Source organism: Vulpes lagopus, chromosome 6, assembly GCF_018345385.1.
Source record: "Vulpes lagopus strain Blue_001 chromosome 6, ASM1834538v1, whole genome shotgun sequence".
In the NCBI taxonomy this organism is placed as follows: domain Eukaryota; kingdom Metazoa; phylum Chordata; class Mammalia; order Carnivora; family Canidae; genus Vulpes; species Vulpes lagopus.
In genome coordinates, this window is record NC_054829.1 from 89,624,815 (window position 1) to 89,649,451 (window position 24,637).

Sequence of the window (24,637 nt, forward strand, 5' to 3'; positions counted from 1 at the left end):
AAAGCACAACTTGATTTCCTGTGTAGAAAAATTCTATTTATATCAAGAGCTTTTTCATGAGTTTTTACATTCAGGAAGTTATAGAAATTGAGTTAGTAGTCATTTTATGTTGGCTAGGCTGCTAATTTACTTAGTCTGCAGTATGATGGTTAGCTCTCCCTGCTTAATTGAGAGAAAAGGTCAATAGAAAGTAGGAAAGAAAGTTTTAGTATTGTTCATTTGTTCATACTAGCTTTCAGTGCCAGTGGAATGTTTTATGCCATAGACAAACCTAATGGTTCAAAATGTTCTCTTCTTTGGGAGCAAGGAAAATGGCTTCATGTTTGGTTTTTATTTCCTCAAGAAAATTTCCAGATCTGGGATTAACTCTAAAAACCTTGTTTGAATCTAACAAAGAGTCAGAGTTGCCTCATTAAATGTGGCAACCTCTGCCAAATACTCCTTTCAGTATAAAAAAGCTCCATTAAGCCTGTATATTGAGCACTCTCTCACTGCATTATGTGTGCGTGCACGCACGCGCTTTAATTTGTGAAACCAATTTAAACACTGCATTCTTAAAAAGCTGGCATTTTTTAAAAACCTCAAATATATGGAGAGGAAAAAATGTTTGGAAATAATTTAAATCATTTGTTATACTACCAAATCTGAATGTGGGTGAGCTACAGTTTGTCAAAACACACATTCTTTATTGTTACCTTCTCTTGCTTTCAGAGGGCAACAAAGAGAGAAAGCTAAAGCTGGAAAAACACTTTTTTTTTTTGGCCAATCCAGAATTTCTGGTCTCTAAATACTTTGGCAACCATTAGGGAACTAAAAGAAGTATAATTGAAAAAGAAATTAAAATGTTAAATTCAAGGACAGGGTGCTTTGAATAAAGCCCTGGTAACGTGAACTTGATAAATTCATCAATCATAAGTAAAAGGTCTAGCATAAATGAGGAATTTTGCAGCTTGTGACACTAAATTTTTTTGGCTTGTTTATATTTAATATTATGAATTTAATAATATTTAATATTACACCTTTTTACAAATTATTTTCTAACAGTTTATTTCTGGATTCAATTTGCTACTGCTTTAAGATACATGCATACATACTTATAAGTGAAATTGACCTGTCATATTCTCACAGTTTCCTCTTGGGGTTTTGGTATGGCTGTTATGCATCTGGTACAACAAAATATTACAGGGAATTAATTTATAAATTAAATTATTAACCTTTAGAAGTTGGTAGCATCTCTTTTATTGCACACTTTCAATTTGTAGGACACTCACTATGTGACTCTTAGAACTTGAAGCTAAAATGGATTAGTTTACTGTTATTAGTTTATTATTTTACTCTCTTTAGTTTATTCTGTGTGTAGATATCATTTGAAGTAGTAAATCTAGAAAGCAGTTTAAGAATGGAACAAAATCTCTTATTTACATGGGAAGAAAATGTAAAGGCAAAATAAGTTGTGATTATCTAGGTCCATGTGAGGTTTGTCTGTATTTACTCATCATCAATAGCTCATTTAGGTGAATCTCAACAGCTTGTAAATTTGAGTAGAAAAAATAAAATAAATATTCTCTTTACATTATTATGTTTTGTTTTACTTCATTTACTGGTATTATTAAATAAAATATTTATATTTTGATTTTAGTAGTGATATTTATTTTTTCAATAATTTTCTTTATATTATTGTATAGAATTTTTATCATACTTTGTTAGATGCAAGCACTGTTGGTATTGTATAATGTTGACTGATTATTTATGTACTATCCTACAAAAGATGTACATAAATGTAGGATAGTACATAAATTCCTAAATATTACTTAAACTTATTAAACAAAAGATGTACACAAATGTAGGATAATACATAAATTCCTAAATATTACTTAAATTTATTCAACTATGAATTTTTTTTAAAGATTTTATTTATTATTCATGACAGAGCGAGAGAGAGAGAGAGAGAGAGAGAAAGAGAAAGAGACAGGCGGAGTGAAAAGCAGGTTCAATGTCTGGAGCGCGATGTGGGACTCGATCCCAGGTCTCCAGGTCTCCAGGATCACACCCCAGGCCGAAGGCGGCGCTAAACTGCTGGGCCACCGGGGCTGCCCTCAACTATGATTTTTAAATTAATTTAAACGCTATACTTTTTTGAAATAACTGCCCTTTTAAAAAACTCATTGGCTACTTTCCCCTAATATAAAGTTTATACCCAACTACCAATTTTAACTTATAGAAATATTAAATTGTGAAACATTAGAGTTGGATTAGCATTATATTGATTTCATCTTTTTATTTATTTTAATTGAAAATAAAGTGCACTACCAGTCACAGTATTCACAAATATATGTACCCATGTTTTGTTTATGATATCACAAATATTAAAATTTACAGAAATTATAAATAAGTAAATTCATAAAAATAAACTGTGTAACAAACTCTAATTGAATAGTGTTGGTAGTTTCTGCAATATAAAAATGAAAAATGCATAAACCTGTCCTTTAAGCAGCTATTACAGCAGACAGACACAAGCAATGTCAATATAGCATGATAATAGCTAAAACCCTGCATTTATTGAGCACTTTATATGCGTCTGCCCTGCTTTTAGTAGTTTTACCTCATTTACTCCTCTCAACAACTCTTAAGAGGGGGTTCTATTACTATTTCTATTTTACAGAAGAGAAAACACTGCCTAGAGAGAATATGTAACTTGCCTAAGGTCACATAATTAGTAACTTGCTAAGCTGACACTGAAACCAAGGAGCTTGAATCTCACCCAAGGAAAAGAGGCATACCCAAGCTGCAACAGAGAGATGATGCTGAGTTAAGCTTGATAAATAAATAAGAATGTGCAGTTAAGGGCTGCACAGTGATGGAAAAGTACGTTGTCTGCGTGAAGGGAAGTTTTCTGGGGGGCACCTTGGTGTCTTAGTGATTGAGCATCTGCTTTTGGCTCAGGGCATGATCCCAAGTTCCTGGGACCAAGTCCCACATCACACTTCCAGTAGGGAGCCTGCTTCTCCCTCTGTCTATGTCTCTGCCCCTCTCTGTCTCTCATGAATAAATAAAATCTTTAAATAAATAAATAAATAAATCGAGCTTTCTGGGGTAAGAAAAGAGATTTAATGAGGGCAAGGAGCTATGAGACCAATGGCTATATGAGGGAAACTGAAGGTTTCCCTTTAGTTTCCCTAACTTCCAGTTAGCACAACCATGTTTCTCAGAGTAAGTCTGTAGACCATCTGAAGAAAGGAACCCTTTTAAGCATATTGAATATACAGATACCCAGATTGTGTCATAGACCTATTGTGTAGGACCATAGATCTCTACAGTGGGACCAAAAAAGAGTATTTTAGTAGAGCATATCAGGTGATTAACTGTTCTGCAAATAATTTCTAGGATCCTATACAAGACTGTAAAATTCATGATGAAAAGTATGAGGAGACTAGGCCAATTTGACAGATAAGGGCCATATCATTGTAGTCCTCTTAAATTGTCCTCTTTGTGATTATATATATATATATATACATCTATCTATCTATCTATCTATCTATCTATCTATCTATCTATCATCATCTATCATCTATCTATCACACTCTACGTCTTCTTTATTCATTCATCAGTATACTGTATACTGATGGACACTTTCCATAATTTGGCTATTGTTGATTATGCTGCTATAAACATCGGGATGCAATGTTCAGTCAGTTCAATCCCTTCAAATCAGGGGCATATTTTTCTATCCTTTGGATAAATACCTAGTAATGTAATTGCTGGGTCATAGGGTAGTTCTATTTTTAACTTTTTGAGGAACCTACACACTGTTTTCTTTTAATTTTAATTCAATTAATTAACGAATAGTATTTTATTAGTTTCAGAGGTAGAGTTCAGTGATTCATCAGTCTTATATAATACCCAGTGCTCATAAAATATCTAGTTCCATCCACAAAGCTGCAAATGGCAAGATTTCTTCCTTTTTATTTTTTTTTTGGTGGCTGAGTAGTATTCCATTGTGTGTGTGTGTGTTTGTGTGTGTGTATGCATGCGGTGCATCTTTTTTATCCATTCATCTGTCAATGGACATCTGGGCTCTTTCCATAGTTTGGCTATTGTGGATGTTGCTTCTATAAGCATTGGGGTGCAGGTGCCCTTTTGAATCACTACATTTGTATCTTTAGGGTAGATACCTAGTAGTGTAATTGCTGGGTCATAGGGTAGCTCTACTTTCAACTTTTTTTAGGAACGTCCATTCTGTTTTCCAGACTGGCTGCACCAGCTTGCATTCCCACCAACAGTGTATGAGGGTTCCCCATTCTCCGAACCCTTACCAACATTTGTTGTTTCCTGGCTTATTTTAGCCATTCTGACTGATACGAGGTGGTATCTCATTGTGGTTTTTTGATTTATATTTCCCCAATGCCAAGTGATATGGAGCATCTTTTCATGTGTCTCTTAGCTATCTGGATGGCTTGAAGATCATGCCATTAGACTATCCTACTCTTTATTGCAATCTTCATTAAACCCTTATCATACCCCTTCCTCTATTCTTTGAAGTTTATAGATCCTTACTCATTTAGACTATTTCCAATATTGCTCCTAAAATCGTTCTGATTTATATAAATTGTCGGTTTGCTTTAGCATGTCAGCTCCTTGAACCCATTTTTTTCCAGGTTCTTGTTCTCTGTCCTATCTCAGCCATCCATGCATACCCAAGTGCTACCTGACATCTCTACTCCACAGTGTCCAAGTGCTACCTGATATCTCTACTATGATGTTCAACTGAAATTTCAAATTTAACTTGAATAAACTGATTTGTCGATTGTTTTCTCCTCTCTAGGAGTGGAACACGTTTCCATACTTCCTTTCTAGGTTTTTGGCTGGTCTAATACTCAAATTGACATTAGATAGACTAACGGGAAAAACACAAATTGGATTTTATATGTACCAGAGCCCTAAAGAAGGAACCCAAGAACAAATAGGTCACTTGAGGCTTATATGTCATTCTGAGCTAAGGAATGTAGTAGGACTCTGAGCTTCAAAGGGGAGGAAGGTAATTCACAGGACAATAAGAAAAGCAGGCGTTTGGTAATTAAATGTTTGCCCTGCCACACAGATAGGTCCTTCAACAAAAAGTCATCTCTGGTAATAACTCTCTTTCTGGGCCACCCCCCCTCAAATATTTTGGGGAGTTAAGGGAGAGGTAAAAGTTTTTTCAAGTCCAGTGAGTTTTGACTGCCTTCAGCTCACATAATCTACATGCCAAAGTGGCATATTTTAGGGTCACCTGTCTGCTCCCCCTTCACTTCAAATGTTATTTATGCAGTTTTTTTCTATACCCATAAATTTCTATGCAATTCTTTTGTTTGCTCAGACAAAACCTTAGAAATAACCTCAGACTCCTCTATTTCTCTTGAAGCCCATATCCAAAAAATTAGGGAATTTGATCATTCCACTTTAAAATATATACACTCCTTATCCAGTTGTCCCCAGTCACACTGATAAAAACCTTATTTAAACCACCATCATCTCCCAACATATTACAGTCACCTTCTAAGGAGTCTTTTACTTTCCACACTTAACCTTTCTGCAGTCTCTATTAATCTAGTTTTTTGCCCTGTTTTATTCATTGTAAGTGAGTTACCATGTCCAGTCCATACTTAAGGGGAGGGGATTCATGCAAAAGGGTAAATACAAGAAAGCAGATATTTTTGGAGGCCACTCTAAAAGGTGTCAACATCAGGCAACATATCCAGTTTAAGGGTTTTTCTTTAAGACTTTATTTATTTATTAATTTGAGAGAAAGCAAGAGAACGCAAGTGGGAGGGGAGGTAGGGGGACAAGCAGACTTCCCACTGAGTGCAGAGCCCATTGCAGTGCTCAATCTCAGGACCCCAAGATCATGACTTGACCCAAAGTCAGATGCTTAACTGACTAAGCGACCAGGCACTCCAACATATTCAACTTTAACTATTAAGCCTGACACTCAGAATTTAAAGCTAGAAGCTCACTAGCCCTCTGTAGCAAGAATTTAACTGCCTTTCAGCTTAAAAGCTGCCAACATGGTCATACCTACCAACACTGAAAAAGTCCAAGAATGGAAAGACTTTCTTTCCTTCCAGTTCAATACGAAGCCTGCCTAATCTGCGAATGGCAAGCTGTTCTGTATAGTTTAAGGTCAACCAGCGTAAGTGTACAACAACTCCTGAAACCTTGGCATTTGTGTTTTGGCTGAGACTACACGTGGCCTTGTCCTTCTGAGGTTCTTGGGACCTGGAGGCTTTGCTGAGGCCCATCCATCCCCCACATCATCACTGAAGACTCACAAGGATATAAAAATAGCTCCTAACCTATGGCCTCCATAAGCTGTAGACAGCCTTTCAGGCTAAACTCTTATGATCTGAGACTTAAAGACCTTGCTAAAAACTTAGCAATACAAAATCTATTGCATAGCTGTCGAACAGAATACATGTACCCTGCTAACAAAAGAAAGAGGAAAGAACTGAGCAAAGCACGCTGAGTTCATCCATCCAAATTTATCAGCAAGAAAAGTGAACCTTTCTTTGCTATTCAGAGAAGCTGAAAATATAACACTGGGAGAGTTCCTTCTACATGAAAAGAAATGCGAGCAATGAGAAACAAGTGTTTCTCTCAAACTTTAACTTTTTCAAATATTTTATTTGCTTTATAGTTGTTTTTTATTATTAAGAAAAGTAAACATAATCACATATCAATCTTTGATTTTATGATTTAAATATGTTTATGTTTTAAAAAGTCCTAATCATTCTGTGATAATTGGTAAATAATGTTTACTTATATTTTCTCCAAGTACTTTTTTCTTTTTGGTAATTTAGCACTTTAATCTATTTAGAGTTTATTCAAATGACATTTAAGAATATATTTTCCCCTAATACTAACCAATTGGTAAATCCCAGTCTATTAAATAACCTGATATATTTCTCTTTCCCTTTTGAAGTACAATAAATTTAGAACTCTCAGTCTTCTCAAGTAGAAGTAAATATCAATACATTAGCCTTGGAGGAAAATTCAATAATAAATGCAAAATATAGCCAAGAATACATGCATATCCTTTAACTGAGACTTTATGACTCTATAAATATTTTAAAAGATATAATCACAGAACTGTTTTGAGAATGTTATCACAGCATTAATTTTAAAGAAAAAAATGGAAATAAAAAACATCTAAAAGTAGAAGCCTGCCTGGCAAGAAGAATAAAATTATGCTTATATGGTGGAATTTTGTGCATTCATCATAAAGCACATTGAAAGAAAACATTTGATGTGAAAAGAATCTTGAGAATATAATATGGGTCCAAAATCTAGGATAATGTACAGTAATTTCAATCAATTACGTTGCACAGAAGAAGACTGGGAAAAGCACATAGATGATTTATCGGTGATTGTCTTTGGGTGATTGGATTATGTCTCGATCTGTCTATTTATCTATCTAATCTATCTGTCTAGTTATTCCCTTTTCTAGTTTATTCTTTTAATACTTGCTTGTCTCCCTTAAAGAACTTAAAATAATTGGAATCAGACAGAGACTGTTTTCATTAAATATACATCACAAAATCTGGTTTGTGATAGGTTCTCAATACTATTCATTATATGTTGTTAATAGAATGAGATCATAATTTGAAGTTGGCAACAGCCAGAAATACCAAGAATGCTCAAGAAAATGAACAAAGTGAGGAATAATAGAGACTCAACTCATAGACCAAGGCATATGGAGATCCAGCAGTAATTGATTTGCATCTAGCTTCAGGGATTATGGGTCAGGAAGCAAACTTCTCTCCCCGGGAAAAAAATAGTGGGTTAAACTAGGGATTCAGTCTCACATTATCTGTACAATAACTTGGGAGAATTATATAGGAACTTTAAAGTTCAAATACCATGCACTCCCAGGATTTAGATATGAGTAGACACTGCAATTTTCTAAAATTGAAGCAAATAAAAAGCAAAATAAAATTAATACACTTAATCATTGTTGAGGTAATCTATACGACCATCAACAATAGTAAGCTGGTTTAAATATACTGGTAATAAGATTAGCTATTGCTCTCCTCAGTTATGTTGCAGTATGTCTGGTGTAAAGTAATTATATTTGGTACTTGATTTTAATTTTTTTTAAATGATGAGCTGAAAAGAACTTTGTTTAGATGGTGAAGCTCTAATATGGCTCAAAGAAAAAAAAAGTGCTTGGATTCTAATTGATTTGTATTTCTTTATACATTTACCATAGCTTGCCAAAAGTATGCTATCACTACACTGTGATAGACCCATAAACTGGAATAATATACAGTTATGTAAAAGAATTAGGGTACTCAATATATACAAATACATAGTAATTTCAAAAAAGCAAGTTGAAGAACAGTTTGTAAAACATATTATTCTATATGTTAAAAGAAGAAAAACTCAATGACGGGTGTCTGTGTGTGTTTGCATTTGACCCTTAAGCAGCATGGGTTTGAATGGCACCAGTTATGTATGCAGATTTTTTTACTGTACATTATTGTAAATATATTTTTCTTATAATTTTCTTAATATTCTTTTCTCTAGCTTACTTTATTATAAGAATACAGTATATAATAATGTAATATACAAAATATGTGTCAATCACTCTTTATTCCATAAGATTTCTAGTCAACAGTAGTCTATTAGTAATTAAGTTTTGATGGAGTCAAAATAATGTGCAGATTTTTGACTGCACAGGTGTCAGCACCCTAACTCTGTGTTGTTCATGGGTCAACTGCAATGTATAAATGTTAATGTGTGTTTCTATTATCTATTTATCTATTTATGTATCTATCAATCTATCATATATATATATATATATATATATATATATATATATGATCTGTAGAAGGTTATACAATAAATTGGTAAAATTAGAGGCCTCTGGATGGCTGGGGACTAGGAGTATAATACAGACTTTTTCCCGGAAAAAGATGTTGCACCATTTGTAATTTGGGCTATGTAAATGTGTCATCTAGTTAAAAGTAAATTGTATACATTATATATGTACATATATACATAAACATATGTATATATACATGTACATATGTATATATGTACATGTGTACATATATAATATATATAACCTCCCTATATATTTGTGTGTGTCCCAATATATATAAATATATATCCATACATATACACACACACACGATTTTAAAAAAGAATAAGTAAACAAGCATTTTATATATAGGCATTTTTTTTACTAAATCTTACAAAGCTCCAAATTTAAAAATATGTATACTGAATCACCCCAAATTTAGAAAATAATAAATTACTTTACTATCACATAAATATTGCTAACTTCTCAGCTTTGAATAGAGTAGTATCCTAATGCTTTACTCCACTTGTGCCAGCCAGTTCCAAATTTTAGATTCTATAGCATGTAACTTCCCAACCATGGTGCTTATTCCTGATTTACAAAGGATGCTTAAGGGCAGCCCGGGTGGCTCAGCGGTTTAGTGCTGCCTTTGGCCCAGGGTGTGATCCTGGAGACCTGGGATTGAGTCCCACGTCAGGCTCTCTGCATGGAGCCAGCTTCTCCCTCTGCCTGTGTCTCTGCCTTTCTCTCTCTCTCTGTGTCTCATGAATAAATAAATAAAATCTTAATATATATATATATATTAAATCTTTATATATATATAAAAGAAGAAAGGATGCTTAAATGTGAGCCACACTGTTTCGTGAAAATTATTTAGCTATGTAGAGCTAGTTTGTCAGTATGTCAGATACGTACTTAGGACTCCATTGCTTTTTCTTCTTTGTCGGATTGGCTCTGTGTTAGATTTGTTCCTAGGAATATACCATCCACCTGATGGCCTCTGACAATTCAGATAAAAATTCATTCTATGACCTTAGCAACATTACCTGAGTGAGAGCATTTCTTTCTCAAAATTCCAATACAATTCCCATATCTGCATTTCAGTTAAATGAGTTGCCTCATGTGCCTTGCTTTTTTCTATCCAATAGAATAGTTTGGCTAGACCTTGGTTATATGCTCACACCTATTTCAAGGATATTGCATCAGCAATACTCAAAACAAATGCATTGAAAGTTTAGGATAAATCACTCCCCAAAGGAAACTCAAATTCTGTTAACATAGTAAAATGGATTAGATGCTAACAACATTTAGGCAAAAACAGCAGATATCACCTACAAAGAGATATTACAAAGGGAAAAAAAAGAAAAAACTTGCATTTTCATTTGGAGAAAATAGTACCAATAAAAGACCTGACTCAAATTGATAAGGTTGTTGAAGTTGGACAAATTATAAAGAGTTAGTCTTGATTTAGACCTTAAGTTCAATTTACTGTTGCTCTCATTTTGGTTTACTGCCAAAAAAATAAAAAGTAAATAAGGAATATATATGACTTAAGGAATGAAGTGAGTGGAATCAGCTTCCCCATGGCTAACTTGGTTCCTCACAGAAGTGTACCTGATATTCATTGGTCAGCTCCCTGGACTGGAGGAGCCCCGGGCTATCTGTTCATTGCCATTTGTAGGATATACTTGATGGACACAAATTAGCTCTCAAGAATATGCCCACTAATATATAATGACTGCCTTTTTGTGACACAATTAGATATTATCCATTCCTTTTCTTACTCAGTCCTTGGGACAACAATATCTTAACAGTGAGATGAGTCATGGTAAAAATTAAAATCTAAGGCCAGGGAAGCCTAACGTGTCCTTAATACTTACTGGATCACTGAACAAATAAATGACTGAATCTTCACAGAAAATTGGCACCTCTGAAAAAGGAAAATATTTTCAGTTAAAGTAGCCCATTTATACTACAGAAATCCAAATTATCAGCAACAACACCATTGATTATTAAAACAACAGAATACTGTAACATGTGGTGCATTTTTTAAATCTAATTTTATAACTGTAAGAATGCATGCTCAAATTAGAGTTAACACATTTAGATAAACATTTAATTTTATTAGACCTACAGGATTACCTTATACAATTTACCCTAATGGCTTAAAAAATATTTCGCTTATACTCAAACCTGTTTATGTACTCAACAGATTTGAGCCCAATTGATCATGTTTCACTTCAAGAAATTCTTATAAATAAACTTTAATCCCATAGGACAGATCCATTAATTATTCTTTCAGGGGAGGTATAATTAATGGATCTGTTCTATAGAATTATGGCATTCAGTAAATATTAATAATGCAAACTCATTCTACCAAGCACCTTAAGAGTACCCAAACAAATAGATCATTTTGTATGGCTGAAGCTTTCCGTCAACATTCCTGTAGGGAACATAAAAGCATGCAAAACAATTTAGCATCAGCTTTTCAGTGAGCTCTTCATAGAAGATTAAAGATTCTTTAGTGGAGCTGTTATGCATCCCAATAAAATAGTCTGTCAAAATTCATTTTTAAAGAAGATATAAAAGCCCTAATGAAAGCTTAGAAGCTGAATACAATGACAGTCTTGTGTTATAATCCTGAAAAAGCCTGGTTATATTGCTAATGAAGAATATTTTTTTAAAAACTTTTTATTTTAAACTTTCATATTTATAGAAAAGTTGCAGAGGTAGTACAGAGAACGCCCATATAACCCTCATTTAGTTTCCCCTATTTTTTAATCCTACCTCAGCAGAGTACATTTGTCACAACTAAGAACCAATATGAGTACATTATTATTAACTAAACTTAGCAATGAATTCAAATGTTACCAGTTTTCCCTAATATTCTTTTTGCTATTGCAGGATTTTATACAGGATATCACATTATATTTAGTCATTTTTTAAAGATTTTATTTATTTATTCATGAGAGACACACAGAGAAAGAGAGAGGCAGAGACATAGACAGAGGGAGACACAGGTTCCATGCAGGGAGCCCGATGTGGAACTCGATCCTGGGTCTCCAGGATCAGGCCCTGGGCTGAAGGTGGTGCTAAACCACTGAGCCACCAGGGCTGCCCTAGTCATGTTTTTCTAATAACATGATCTGGTCCTCAGATTTCCCTTGTCCTTGATGACCTTGACTTTTACTTGTTAGATTTTCTGCAGTGTCCCTCAATTTGAGTTTGTCTGATATTTTTCTCATAATTAGACTGAGGTGGGAGAAAGACCACAGAGGTGAAGTATCCTCTTATTTTATGTCATACTATCTACATGGTGTTTACCTTGATCACTTGATGAGGTAATGTTTGATGACTGTAAAGTTACCATTCCCTATTTCATACTCTACTCTTTGGAATTAACTGACTAAAACACAGTCTAGGGATTGGGAGATGAAGTTTAAGTTTCACATGATGAGAATGAGGGAGTATCTACATAAATTATTTGAAATTCTTCTGTAAGATAGATTTGTCTCTTCTCTCCAAGTATTTATTCAGTTCCTTATTTATATATGAATTGATGATTTTAAAATTTTGTTTTATCATTTGAATTATAACTCCAATACTGTTTATTTATTTTGTTGCTCAAATTGTTTCAATGATGGCAATTGGGAGCTCTTTCACATTGGCTTCTTTATCTCTTTGCATACCCATCTTTTTACCTTTTAAGCGTTTTCTTAATGTCTGGAACAACAAGATAGTCTAGAATCACCTAATACATTATTTGCCCCACCCCTGGAATCAGTAATTTTTCCAAGGAGACAGGGTTCCTTTATTAGAAAAAATGCGTATCTAGGGATTGGACATTAATAAGGAATATTTTATTTAATAAAATTAGCATATTTCCTCCGAAAATCATTGGGAAAATACATCTTCTGGGGCACCTGGCTGGTTCAGTCAGTAGAGCTGCCACTCTTGATCATAAATTTGAGCCCCACATTGGGTACAGATCACTTAAAAATAATAGTAAGATAAAATACATTTTTAAAAAGTAACTCCCTAATTTATGGATTTTATGAAGAACATTTCAAAACAATTTTAATTATAATATTATGTAAATGACTAACTTGACAATTTTATATCTATCTATAGTATCAAGTATACATGATTTGTGAATCAGTTAGGAATTCATTTCTTCAAGTCAAAAGAAAACAGAGTACTATGTCAAGGCTATTACAATGAGTACATATTTTATTTTTCAATAATAAAAGGAATAGAAGCTTAAAGAAGATATGTCATTCAAAGTATCAACATTCCTAGGTCACCTGGCCAGCTCAGTCAGTTATGTCTCCGCCTCTGGCTGAGGTCATGGGTACAAAAGAGTTCATATTGTACATTTCCATTTATTTGAAATTCTAAGAAAGGCAAAACTAATCTATAGTGATACAGTATATCAGTGTTTCCTGGGACCAGAAAGGGGGTGGCATGTGAATGCGAAGGAGCATGAGGGAACATTTTGATGAAAATGTTCTATGTCTTGATAATAAGTTCATATTATTCAGTCATCCTAATGTTAGAAAGAAGCAGGTATCTATTGGACTTAGAACCAGAAAATCAGGTTTTTAGACACTTGTTGGAATTAGAATAGACTTCTTATAACCTGTAAATAACATCTTGTGCAGTTGCTACTGGGTTAGAAAGTCAAAGCATATTACGTGAATTGAGGAGATTCCTTTTCTTGGGATGATTTTATTTTACAGAATAATTCTATATTCCAAAGATAGTCACTTCTAAATTATTGAGAACTGGCCATACCTCAGAAATATATCAAAAGCAGATGAAGCCATGACTCTAACAAATATTTTATGAAGAAAATTGTGAAAGAACATACACTGTTAGCTTTTAAAAACTTCAAACGTAACTTATGAAGTACTTTGTTAATCTGTATTTAGATACGTAATTACATTGAATTTGCTATCATTAAATGAAAGGATAAGTTAATTAAAGTATGAGGTATGGATAAAATATATATGTGAAGGATTTACTGTAGTATCAGATATCAAAAAGTGTAAGCAAATTGGATCACTGAAATGCAAATGTAAAAACAATAAGCTAAAAATTAAGATATGGTTTTTCTATTTTTGCTATGTATTTTCATTTTAATAACTAATTAAGTACAGTATATCGGATGTCATATAAGATTAATTTGTTTTTTTAAAACATGTTCTCAAAATTCCCTAAGAGCAATAGAATTAAAGTGTCATACTATAAGATGGATTTGAAAGTTAAAGCTGGAACACAGTTTTCTTTAAGAATGACATTCGAAGAATCAAGGTTAGATGATGCAAATTTCAGAGTCTGCTTTTTAACAGTGCTTAGAATGACACATTTATTTCTGGGAAGTTGTGGGAGATCTCAACTTTAAAAGAAGTTAACCATGAAGCTTGATCTTGGTTCTGTTCTTACGGAAGTTCAAAAATCTTCATCTGCAAGAATATGATACAGGCTTTTAAATTTTCACAACTTAATGTCATCTGTCTCCTGAATATATGATTTTTAAGGGCATGATACTTTAATATGCTATGCAGAATATCAGTTCTCCATAAAAAGATGAGATAATTCAACTATACATGAACTGTGTTCTATTACCTTCTTAATTTCACATAAGAAATCTCATGAAACAAATAGCTCAGGAAGCTTGTTTTTCTAGTGTGGGGAGAAAAGGTTTCACTCATTTTTTTAAGTTTTAGAATCCTGTGGTAAATTTACTTCTAAGAAAACCTTTGTTTCTCCATTATGTCATATAATCAGATAGTGGAAGTCAGGGGAAGTTCAGAATATTTCCTGATTTTGACCAGATAATGGACAAGAAGTTCTGAATAAATTTAGAAATTAAGTCAGTAGCTAATTTACCTCAATTATCTAGCCTATGTGTTTTTCTGCTTCCTTCAATAGCTTATTGCGCAGTTTTTACCTAATTTCCTCCTTTAGATAATTTAAGTCAATGTGCACCCTTACATCAATTTCAGAAGTAGGTGCAGAACATGTTACATAAAAATTGTACTGGGTATGTTGGTTCCTCTGTTTATGGCTGTTATGCAATGTTGCTGAAATAATTCTGCTTTAAAGATATTTAAAATATGTCCAATTTATGGTACACCTGAATCAAATGAATTGAAAATAATCTCATGAATGGAAAGGGACTCTAAGAATTATAACAGTTGCAACATCTATTCTTTGAATGTGTTCTTTTTGGGCACTTAGATCAGCCAAACTGGTCTAATTATTCCCTTGTCATAATCAAAATTAATCTATTCTTTTGCTTTAAGCTTCACTGCAAAATTTTCTGTATTTCAGTGCAGGCACAATTATTGACCAAGCTGGAAAATGTTGCTGTGCTTTCTTTTCAGTATTTTATTTGCTTATCTACTTAAAAGGGAGAATTATTCTGAGAGTGAGTTAAGGATATAGTAACAACTTCTGTTGCCACCTATTATTAGTATTTTTTCTTGCTTTTAGAAAAAATAATGGTAACCGTCTCATCCATTCTTCCTTTTTAAGGCTAATCATCTTATTTAAAATGTTTTAATTAAAAAGATAAAATAAAATGTTTTAATTGATTATACTTTTTCAGGACTAGAAGAACAGCATTAGCAACATTCCAGTAATTCTCTTTTTGTGTAAATCCTTTACTCTTACATTTCTTTTTGTTTTGTTTGGCAGAATGTAAGAAAGATTATAAAATATCAAAGGCTATGAATATGGGAATTTAAAAATTTAATATTTTGCAATTTTATATTAATGCAGGTACAGCTTTTGTAATGAATAAAAGCTGGATATAATTATTTAAATCTTCACTAATAAAAGTCAATAATACTTTAAAGATGTGCTTGAAAATCAGTCTGAAAGACATAGAAATAGCATAGTGAACCCTCACAGATACAGTATAACTTTTAAAAAAAAGCAAAAATCTAAAGTAAGCAAATAAAATTTTAAATACTGACCTACTATTAAGGTGATCATGGTCTTTAATAAAATGCACTTGAATTGTACACTAAGAAGTGATAATTAGACTAATTATTCAGATAACTCTTTCTAAATAAGGAATGATTCAGTATATGACATAATATGACTTTTTCTACATCCATATTTTATTTGCTTGTTTTTATATTAAGAAGAAGTATTTGATTCTAAATTAGGAATAATAAAAATAACTACCAAAATGTATCTCAATTTAATTCAATTGTGTTTTGGTTGCAGAGTGCAGACATGAGCCCGGCAAGTAGCACCACTTCACTTCCTGTTAGTCCTCTTACTGAAGAGCCATTGCCTTTCAAGGTAAAAAATAAACAAAAAATAATTCTTTAAGGTATTTTTAGGATAATTAAGTACTTTAATACGTAAAATAATTCATGGTTTAGATGAGAAGGTGAGCTGCTTAATATGTAATTAACTAATTTCAAATGGTAAAATATTTGTTGTGGTTTTGTTGTCATTCTGGTTGGTAAATGAAAGTAAAGTTTGAAATAGAAGTTAATGCTTTAAAAGACTACCTCATTTGCCTTGCATGTAAGAAATAGTAATTTCTTTGTAATAGTTTGATGTCACATGAAGTAGAGTTTTCGAATATATTGTGTATCTTAATTTAAGTAATAAATTTAAGAAGAATTATTTAGTCCTCATTGAGAGATTACATTTTCATTAGCTGGTTACATTTTCATTGATGACTCTAGCTCATAATTAATTAATTATGTGATCTTTACAAATAATGCCAAAATAAAAACTGAAATACGGAATCATTCCCCCCAAACAGGTTGTATTTTTTAAATATTTAAGTAAATATGTAAATAAGTATTCAAGCAGTATGGTTTGTAGAATTCTTCAGCTTGGGAGACTAGACTCATTACAAGTAAGAAGTCATTTTCTTGTTTTGCTGCTTAAGATTAGATGTATCTCTTTAAACCAAAGCTTATAAATCAGCTTTATTATATTTGTACCAGGGATGTTTAAATTTCATTAAAATTATTATAAATAAAGGCAGTACTTAAGATCTCAGGGGAAAAAAAGTTGGAAAGTTGGGATGATGACTTACATGCAATAATTTCAGTCTAATTTGGCTTAAAGATAGGTAAAAGTACATTTGGGGATTCATTATGATTTTCATGATTTTTGAATTTTATCATAAAATTGTTTATTATTGTGGGTTTTTTCTTTTTCATATGAAGATTATAACTTACTTAATACTGCTTAAACCTAGAACAGTGGGTGGTATTGATTTCTAAATATTCAATTTGCTGTATTGTTAAAATGAGAATAATAGAAAGCTATGAATATCGTTGTGTGTCTTTTGTCTTCTAATTATAGATGCTTTGTTGCTTAATGATAAATAGGGGGCACCTGTGTGACTCAGTCAGTTAAGCATTCAACTCGTGATTTCAGTTCAGGTCATGATCTCAGGGTCCTGAGATCTAGCCCCAAGTTGAGCTCCATGCTCAGCAAAGGAGTATGCTGGAAATTCCCCCTCTCTCTTTGCTCCTCCCTCTGCTCATGCTTTCTCTCTAAAATAAATAAATCTTTAAAAAATGATAGACAATAATAATTGCTAAAAGATTATTTTATATCAGAGAATTATTAAATACTGAATAGTATCTTGATTATGTTATTTATTGAGAAGTCTTTATTATTCTACAATAAAGGGGAAAATACTAAAACTTCAAAGTTTAGTGTTACTGCATGTAACATCTTATGGTATATGGGACAAAATTTACAGAAGAAAAAAAAATTTACAGAAGAATCACATCTTTAACAAGATTTTAATTGAATTCTCAAAGCATTACTAGAAATCATTTTCTCTTTTTAATATATTGATAATGGCTATACTCCTTCAAAATTAATGTATTTTTTAATGGAGGTAAAAGAAAAGGTCAGATATATTCCAAAATATGCTGACACAAAGTTAATATAAATATAATTATTTTAGTTTCTGTGACTGCTTCTAAGAGATCAATATTATTCCCCTGTTAATGTGTATAAGTGGTTTTATAAGAAATTAAAACTTCTAAGCACTTATAATATATAATATTAGTGTTGGTAGCCACTGTAGTTATAGTGCCTCTTAATTTACTTCTTTTGTGAAAGGAATATCATGTATACTTTTATCATATATAGAAACATCTCAGTAGTATTTAATAGTGTCAAAAATTAAAGTTTGAATTTCTGAAGTAAAACTCATGCTATACTTCATAAATGTAAATGAGGAGCTGTTATGTAAATAAGGAGGAAGGGTCCTTATTCACCACTATTCTCATCATCGCCTATTGCATTCATGCCTGGTCATGAAAGCATTTGAGTGTATCCCTTCATAGAAAAAGATGTATGAAGGACAATTTTATACACATACTACCATAAACTCACAGACTTCCCAGTCACATTCCTGGCCCTGAGAATTTTCCAGGATTCCAAGTTCATACAATTGGGCTCACAATTGTTATGGACACATATTTGCAAACAAAAGGCAAATGTATAATCTCTATTTTTTTAATAAAGCATTCAGAGTGACTTACACAAATGGTATGTTACTTACCACAACATCATTACAGAAGGGCCAAGGTATACTAATTTTGCATGCGTGGGAATAATATTTTATCAAATAATCATAATAGAATCATAACATTTCAGGATTAGTCATCTGTGAGTTTGAGAAGAAAAGAGAGAAAATAGACCGTTTGGCTGCTAATGGCAGTGTTTATGTTTCTTTTTTATAGAATAACACTGAAACAAGTTGACATTGTTAACTTTGATGTGCCCATTCCACCCTATGCTACTCTTTTTTCCCCTCTGCCATTCTCCTTCATTTCTCTCAACCATCTAATCACTTCCCATCTAACCAGCCTCCATTCTCCCTATGTTAGGATCAGTCAGGTAGATATTCCACACCTAATGCCTTGGAGTCACCAAATATTACTGTTCTTTCATAAGTAATCCTTTTATTTGTACATACACAGTTATTAGTAGCCTTAGTCCATTCCTGGAACTAACAATCTGGAAGCTGAAGCTGGCTTATTGTTTCTTGACCTCTCCACAATAATAAACTTTATTATGGGCATGTTCTTTTGGTCAACCATATTTATCCCCTATTTTAAAGTTTATTTGCACTTCATTGAAGCATGATCTCCAGATTTTAGTCTCTTTTTCTCCAAAAATCATCTTTTCTTTGATTAGATATATTAGCAAAAGATATTATCCTACCTTGCCCCTATATCCTTATCTTGTGATAAATTCAACAGCAGGAAATGAATTCAATTCTATTTTTCTTTACACCCTACTTCAAGAGTATACAAAGGCATTAAAGAATACCCTCCATTCACCAATTTTCAAGATCTAAATATAAACAAATGTAGTTTTCTCATTGCCTTTCCTGGCCCACTGAATGCTGCTTTTCTGTGATACTAGGGCTCTTGGAATGTCTAATGAGATTGGGCATCTAGTGCCTAGATCCAAAATGGAGCCACTCTGTTGGAGGTCCAGCCACCTTCCCGAGGAGCTGACTCAGAGTGGTTCTGGGATATTTCTGGAGTCTCCCTCCTTGTGAAATCCAAAGTTCTTGGACTCCTTTTTCTCACCTTCAGAAATTACTATTTAGTCTAGACTAAAGAAGTCCCCCCCCCCTTTTTTTTTTAGTTTCCCTTGGAGATTATTCTTCTCTTCTTTAATCAACCAGAGCCTGGAAACAATATTCTCGGTGTACTTTTTAGAAATAGAATAGAGGAAAGGAATTATCTGAACTGTGAAGATTTTTCTTACCTGATACAAACCTCACTTTGAGAAGCACAGAGCCACCTTATTGAAGCAAAGGACAGAGGTGGAAATAAATAAATTAATTTCTCAAAAAAAATAATCTTGTCATGCAGTGCTGGGATATTATGGAAAGGAATGATGCTAATTCTGCTTGATCATAGGGCCTAAACTCAAAACTTAGTGACAAACATAGTTTCCTCTCAGTTATATAAATAGTATATAGAAAAAAATAGTAATCCCAGAAAATACACACGTATCAACCATTAACTATATGGATGCGTCATACTTTAAATTTGTTTGTGTATAGTTTCTGTGATGATTACTTACTTCTGCTTTAAAACAATATCAATTTTTAAGAAAGCAGAAGGGTTGAAAACATTAGAAGCAATCTTAGCCTAGTTGGGGACAAATATCATTCTGAGAGTTTCTACCTGTATGACTGTGACCCTATTACTTGGTGTAATAATTTTCCCATCCATAAAATGGGAACAGCAGCAAATTCTTCTTCATTGGGTTTTTATAACATTAAGCAAGTTAATAAATAGAAATTGCCTCAAATAACAACATAGTACCAGTATATGTATTAACTATTATGTTTTGCAGAACAGATAACTCTAAGTTAAGGCAAGAGGTTCTGTATGTTATAAATAACATGAAGCAGAATTATTTCCACTTAATCCTTTGTACTTTATTTCCCAATGTGAGAATAAACATAAATCCTTTACTTCACAGAATATTTAATATTCATTTCTAGAAGTCATGCTATTTATTTTCTGCCTTGAGTATTCAAATAAGGTCATATATCAGATTCCTTGTAGGAAATATAATTAATGTTCATTAATTATGAGGGAGAAGGAGTAAATACAATGAATCTGTCTTAAGGGAAAACTGGTGAATATAATAAAACATTATTGGAAAAAAAGAAATACATAATTAATAGATCTGATAAGGACATATGGTATCTTTTTATCAGGAATACACTGTGGCATGTTTTCTTTAATTTCCCAGACCTTTCCTATGATTCAAGCTGGTACCTCCTAAACTCAAGCTCCACTGAAAGAACATTGTTCAGTCACATTAGGTACTGGAAAAAAAACACACTGTAAATGAAGCACTGTTGATATTTTGTTCTTTATATAACATCAGTATACTAATTCTGACATCAGTATACACTGTCAGTTCATTTTGTCTCACAGTATAACAGAAAAGAGCGCATTTGGAGACTCCAGGAGAGAGAAGTCAGATAGTGGTATGATTTCTACAACATCATCTGTTGTAGACCTTGCATAGAGTTAGTATTTTTTGTGTGTGAGTGTTTATTGCTATTGTTTCTCATTCAGTGAATTTAATTCTCTTATTACTGGAAATCACTTTTTTCATGTCTCAAAAATAACCCCAAGTGGTGTATTCTGCATTTTTGTTCATTTTTTTACTGTGTCATCTACTCATTCATTTGTTCATTCATTCATTCATTCATTCATTCATTCATAGTGAATCAGTTTATTAGTTTGTACTTGATAATATTCTAGGCACTGGTGTTTCAATGTAAACAACCCATACTAAATCCTGCCTTCATGCTATTTGAGCTCTAGAGAGGAGAGGTAGACAATAAATAAATATATATGCAAGATAGAGATGATAGACACTATTATGAAGAATAAATCAGGGTTTGGAAGATAGAAAGTGACCCTAAAGTATGATATTGTTTCAAACAGATGGCCAAAGACAGCCATTCTCATTAAGGGAAATTTTAGCAGAGATCATAATGAATAAAGGGGAGTGGGCTACTCATCTATGGGAAGAGGGTTGAGAAAAAGTGCAAAAGCATTTGGCCATTTCAGAATCAACAGAGTGCCCTGTGGCTGGAGCAGAGTGATTGAGGGGGCAAGTAATAAGAGATCAGGGGAGAGAGAAACCAGATCATGAAGAGCCTTGTAGGCCAAAGAAAGACTTGAGATCTAGCTTTACATGAGATGGGAGACCATTAGAGTGTTTGGGGATAAACTGGCATAGATAGACTTTATTTTATTTATTTATTTTTTTAATTTTTTATTTATTTATGATAGTCACAGAGAGAGAGAGAGAGAGAGGCAGAGACACAGGCGGAGGGAGAAGCAGGCTCCATGCACCGGGAGCCTGATGTGGGATTCGATCCCGGGTCTCCAGGATCGCGCCCTGGGCCAAAGGCAGGCGCCAAACCGCTGCGCCACCCAGGGATCCCAGATAGACTTTATTTTAAAAGTATTACTCTGAGTTTGGAGAAAGAGTAGAAAAAGGCATAAGACTCCTACAGGTGAGAGGTGATGGCAGCTTAAACTGGAAGGGTAAAAGTTAAGAGGGTAAACATTGGTGGGATTTTGGACACATTTTAAATATGAATCTGCAGGATTTTTTAATGGATTATATAGGGGATATCAAAAAAGATCAGTATTGAAGATTATTCCTGATTTTAATGTTCTCTATGCCCCCCCCCCTTTTTTATTTCTTTTGCTATCTTTCTGATGTTGCAAATAAGTAGGTGTATCATAATATAGAGATTAATAAAGTATTTGTTGGTTTGGCTTAATTTTCTTAATAGTAATGAGAGACTAAAGGAGAGATGGCAAATAATGTCCCTTTTGCTATGGTTAATATTCAGTCTTACAGGGAATGGTAATTTCTGGTAATCTATTGTACTTGATACAAATACAAATACAAATAATGTCCCTTTTGCTACGGTTAATATTCAGTCTTACAGGGAATGGTAATTTCTGGTAATCTATTTTTCTTCCACATAACTGAAAACCATACAAGTGCAGCTAGATTTGATTAATAATTTGAGGTGGATTCTAATAGACCAATAACAATGGGACAGGAACAGGATTCCTTATGCTTAGTGGAAGAAATAAGCAGGAATTTTTCCCCCAAAGGACAGCTGATTAATTTTTAATATAAAATCACACTGATTATATTTAAGGAATGTGTTTATGATATGTAATACGTTTAAATGCAAAATGGCCCCAAATGTTTTCCTAATAGTACTAAATTTTAAGAGGGATTTATTATTAATAATATGTATATTTCAGCAATTATTTTTGAAGACTTAAAAATAAAATGATTGTTTTAGTTATCAGTTTCTTTGTAATAAAGCATTTTAAAACTTGGCAGCCTAAAACAATATATATATATATATATATGTGTGTGTGTATATATATATATATATATTAGATTTACTTATTTATTAGAAAATGAGAGCGGGTGGAATGGGGAGGGGCAGAGGGAGACAGAGAGAGAATTTTTTTTTTTTTTAAGACATAAGAACTCTTTTTTTTTAATTTATTCATGAGACACAGAGAGAGAGAGAGAGAGAGAGAAGCAGAGACAGAAGCAGTGTCCATGCAGGGAGCCTGATGTGGGACTCGATCCTGGGTCTCCAGGATCAGGCCCTGTGCTGAAGGCTGCGCTAAACTGCTGACCCACCCGGGCTGCCCAACAGAGAGAGAATCTTAAGCAGACTCCACACTGAACACAGAGCCCTATGAAGGGCTCAATACCACAACTCTGAGATCACAATCTGAGTTGAGTGCTTAACCAACTGTGTCATCCAGGTGCCCCAAACAATAATTTCTTATTGCTGTTTATGGTTCTCTAGGTTGACTAAACTTATGTAGACAGTTCTCATTTGAGGTTTTACAAGTGGGTACAGTAAGAAGTAGGTGGAGAATGGAGTTATCTGAAGGCTGAAGTAGAGTAGATACCCAAGATGACTCCTTTATGGACTAGCTTGAATTTCCTGGCAGCATTTTCTCACAGTATCTTGAAGTGATTAGGCTTGTTACAAGAAATCTGGCTTCCCCATTTTGGATGTTCCAAGAAGTGGAAGCTGCCAGGCCAATTATGGAAAAGATGTAAATATATACAGCTTCACCTCCACATCTTTCTGTTGGTTAAGCAGTCACACAGTGTTAGTGGTCCCTGAAATAACTTCAGCATTCAGATACTTGTTAGAAGGACTCACAGAATTCAGTATGTAGTAATAAGGAACACATGTACTCTTCTCCCAACAATGTATGTGATACTTCTACCCATTAAATCCCATTAGCAATACCCAAAGATTCAGAGGAATGCTGTTGTAACTAGAGTAGACAGAAATTCCAAACTCCTAGAAAGAAGTCAAGTGTTCAGCATTAACAATATTGTTTATACAAATTGCTTAGGCACAGTGAGCCACTCTTATTATAACCTTTTTTAATTATTGAAGTATAATTGACATACGGTTATATTAGTTTCAGATATACAACAGCCACTCTTATTATTTATGGAAAGTGTAATATGAGTGTAAGGCACCAGCTACCAGTCAGATTCTCAAAAGTCAATCAGTGGCCAACATTGAAAGCAAATCATTCTACAGATAGCGTATTAGTTTGCCAGGGCTGCCATAATGAAATACCACGGGTAGGTGGCTAAAAAAATAAAATAAAAATAAAAGTATTTTCTCACAGTTCTGAAAGAAATTATTTTAATTCCTGTTAGGAAACATGGTGTTATGTTACAGTGATTCAACAATTCCATATATCACCAGGTGTTCATCACAAGTGACCTCCTTAATCCACATCACCTATTTAACCCAACCATCACTCACCTCACCCCTAGTAATCATTGGTTTGTTCTCTATAATTAAGAATATGTTTCTCGGTTTCTCCTCTCTCTCTCTCTCTCTCTCTCCCTCTCTCTCTCTCTCTCTCTCCCCCTTTGCTCATTTGTTTGGTTTCTTTATTTCCACATATGAGTGAAATCTTACAGTCTTTCTCTGACTGGCTTATTTCGCTTAGCATTATACTCTTTAACTCCATCCATGTCATGGTAAATGGCAAGATTTCATTCTTTTCTTGTGGCTGAGTAATATTACATTGTGTATATGTATCACATCTTCTTTATACATTCATTAATTGATAGACTCGGGCTATTTCCATATCTTGGCTATATAATGCTAAATAATGCTGCTATAAACATAGGGATGCATGTATTTCTTTAAATTAGTGT

At 33.4% G+C, this 24,637-nt stretch overlaps 1 protein-coding gene across 5 annotated transcripts in view; it reads left to right on the top strand.

Moving 5' to 3' along the window:
- The window catches only part of CCSER1 (coiled-coil serine rich protein 1), an 880,050-nt gene that overhangs the window by 560,868 nt on the left and 294,545 nt on the right, over positions 1 to 24,637 (top strand). For all 5 annotated transcript variants that reach the window (XM_041759585.1, XM_041759583.1, XM_041759581.1 and 2 more), the window contains one exon: positions 16,079 to 16,156. In XM_041759585.1, coding sequence (XP_041615519.1) covers positions 16,079 to 16,156 — 78 coding nt within the window. The remainder of the gene's footprint in view (positions 1 to 16,078; positions 16,157 to 24,637) is intronic.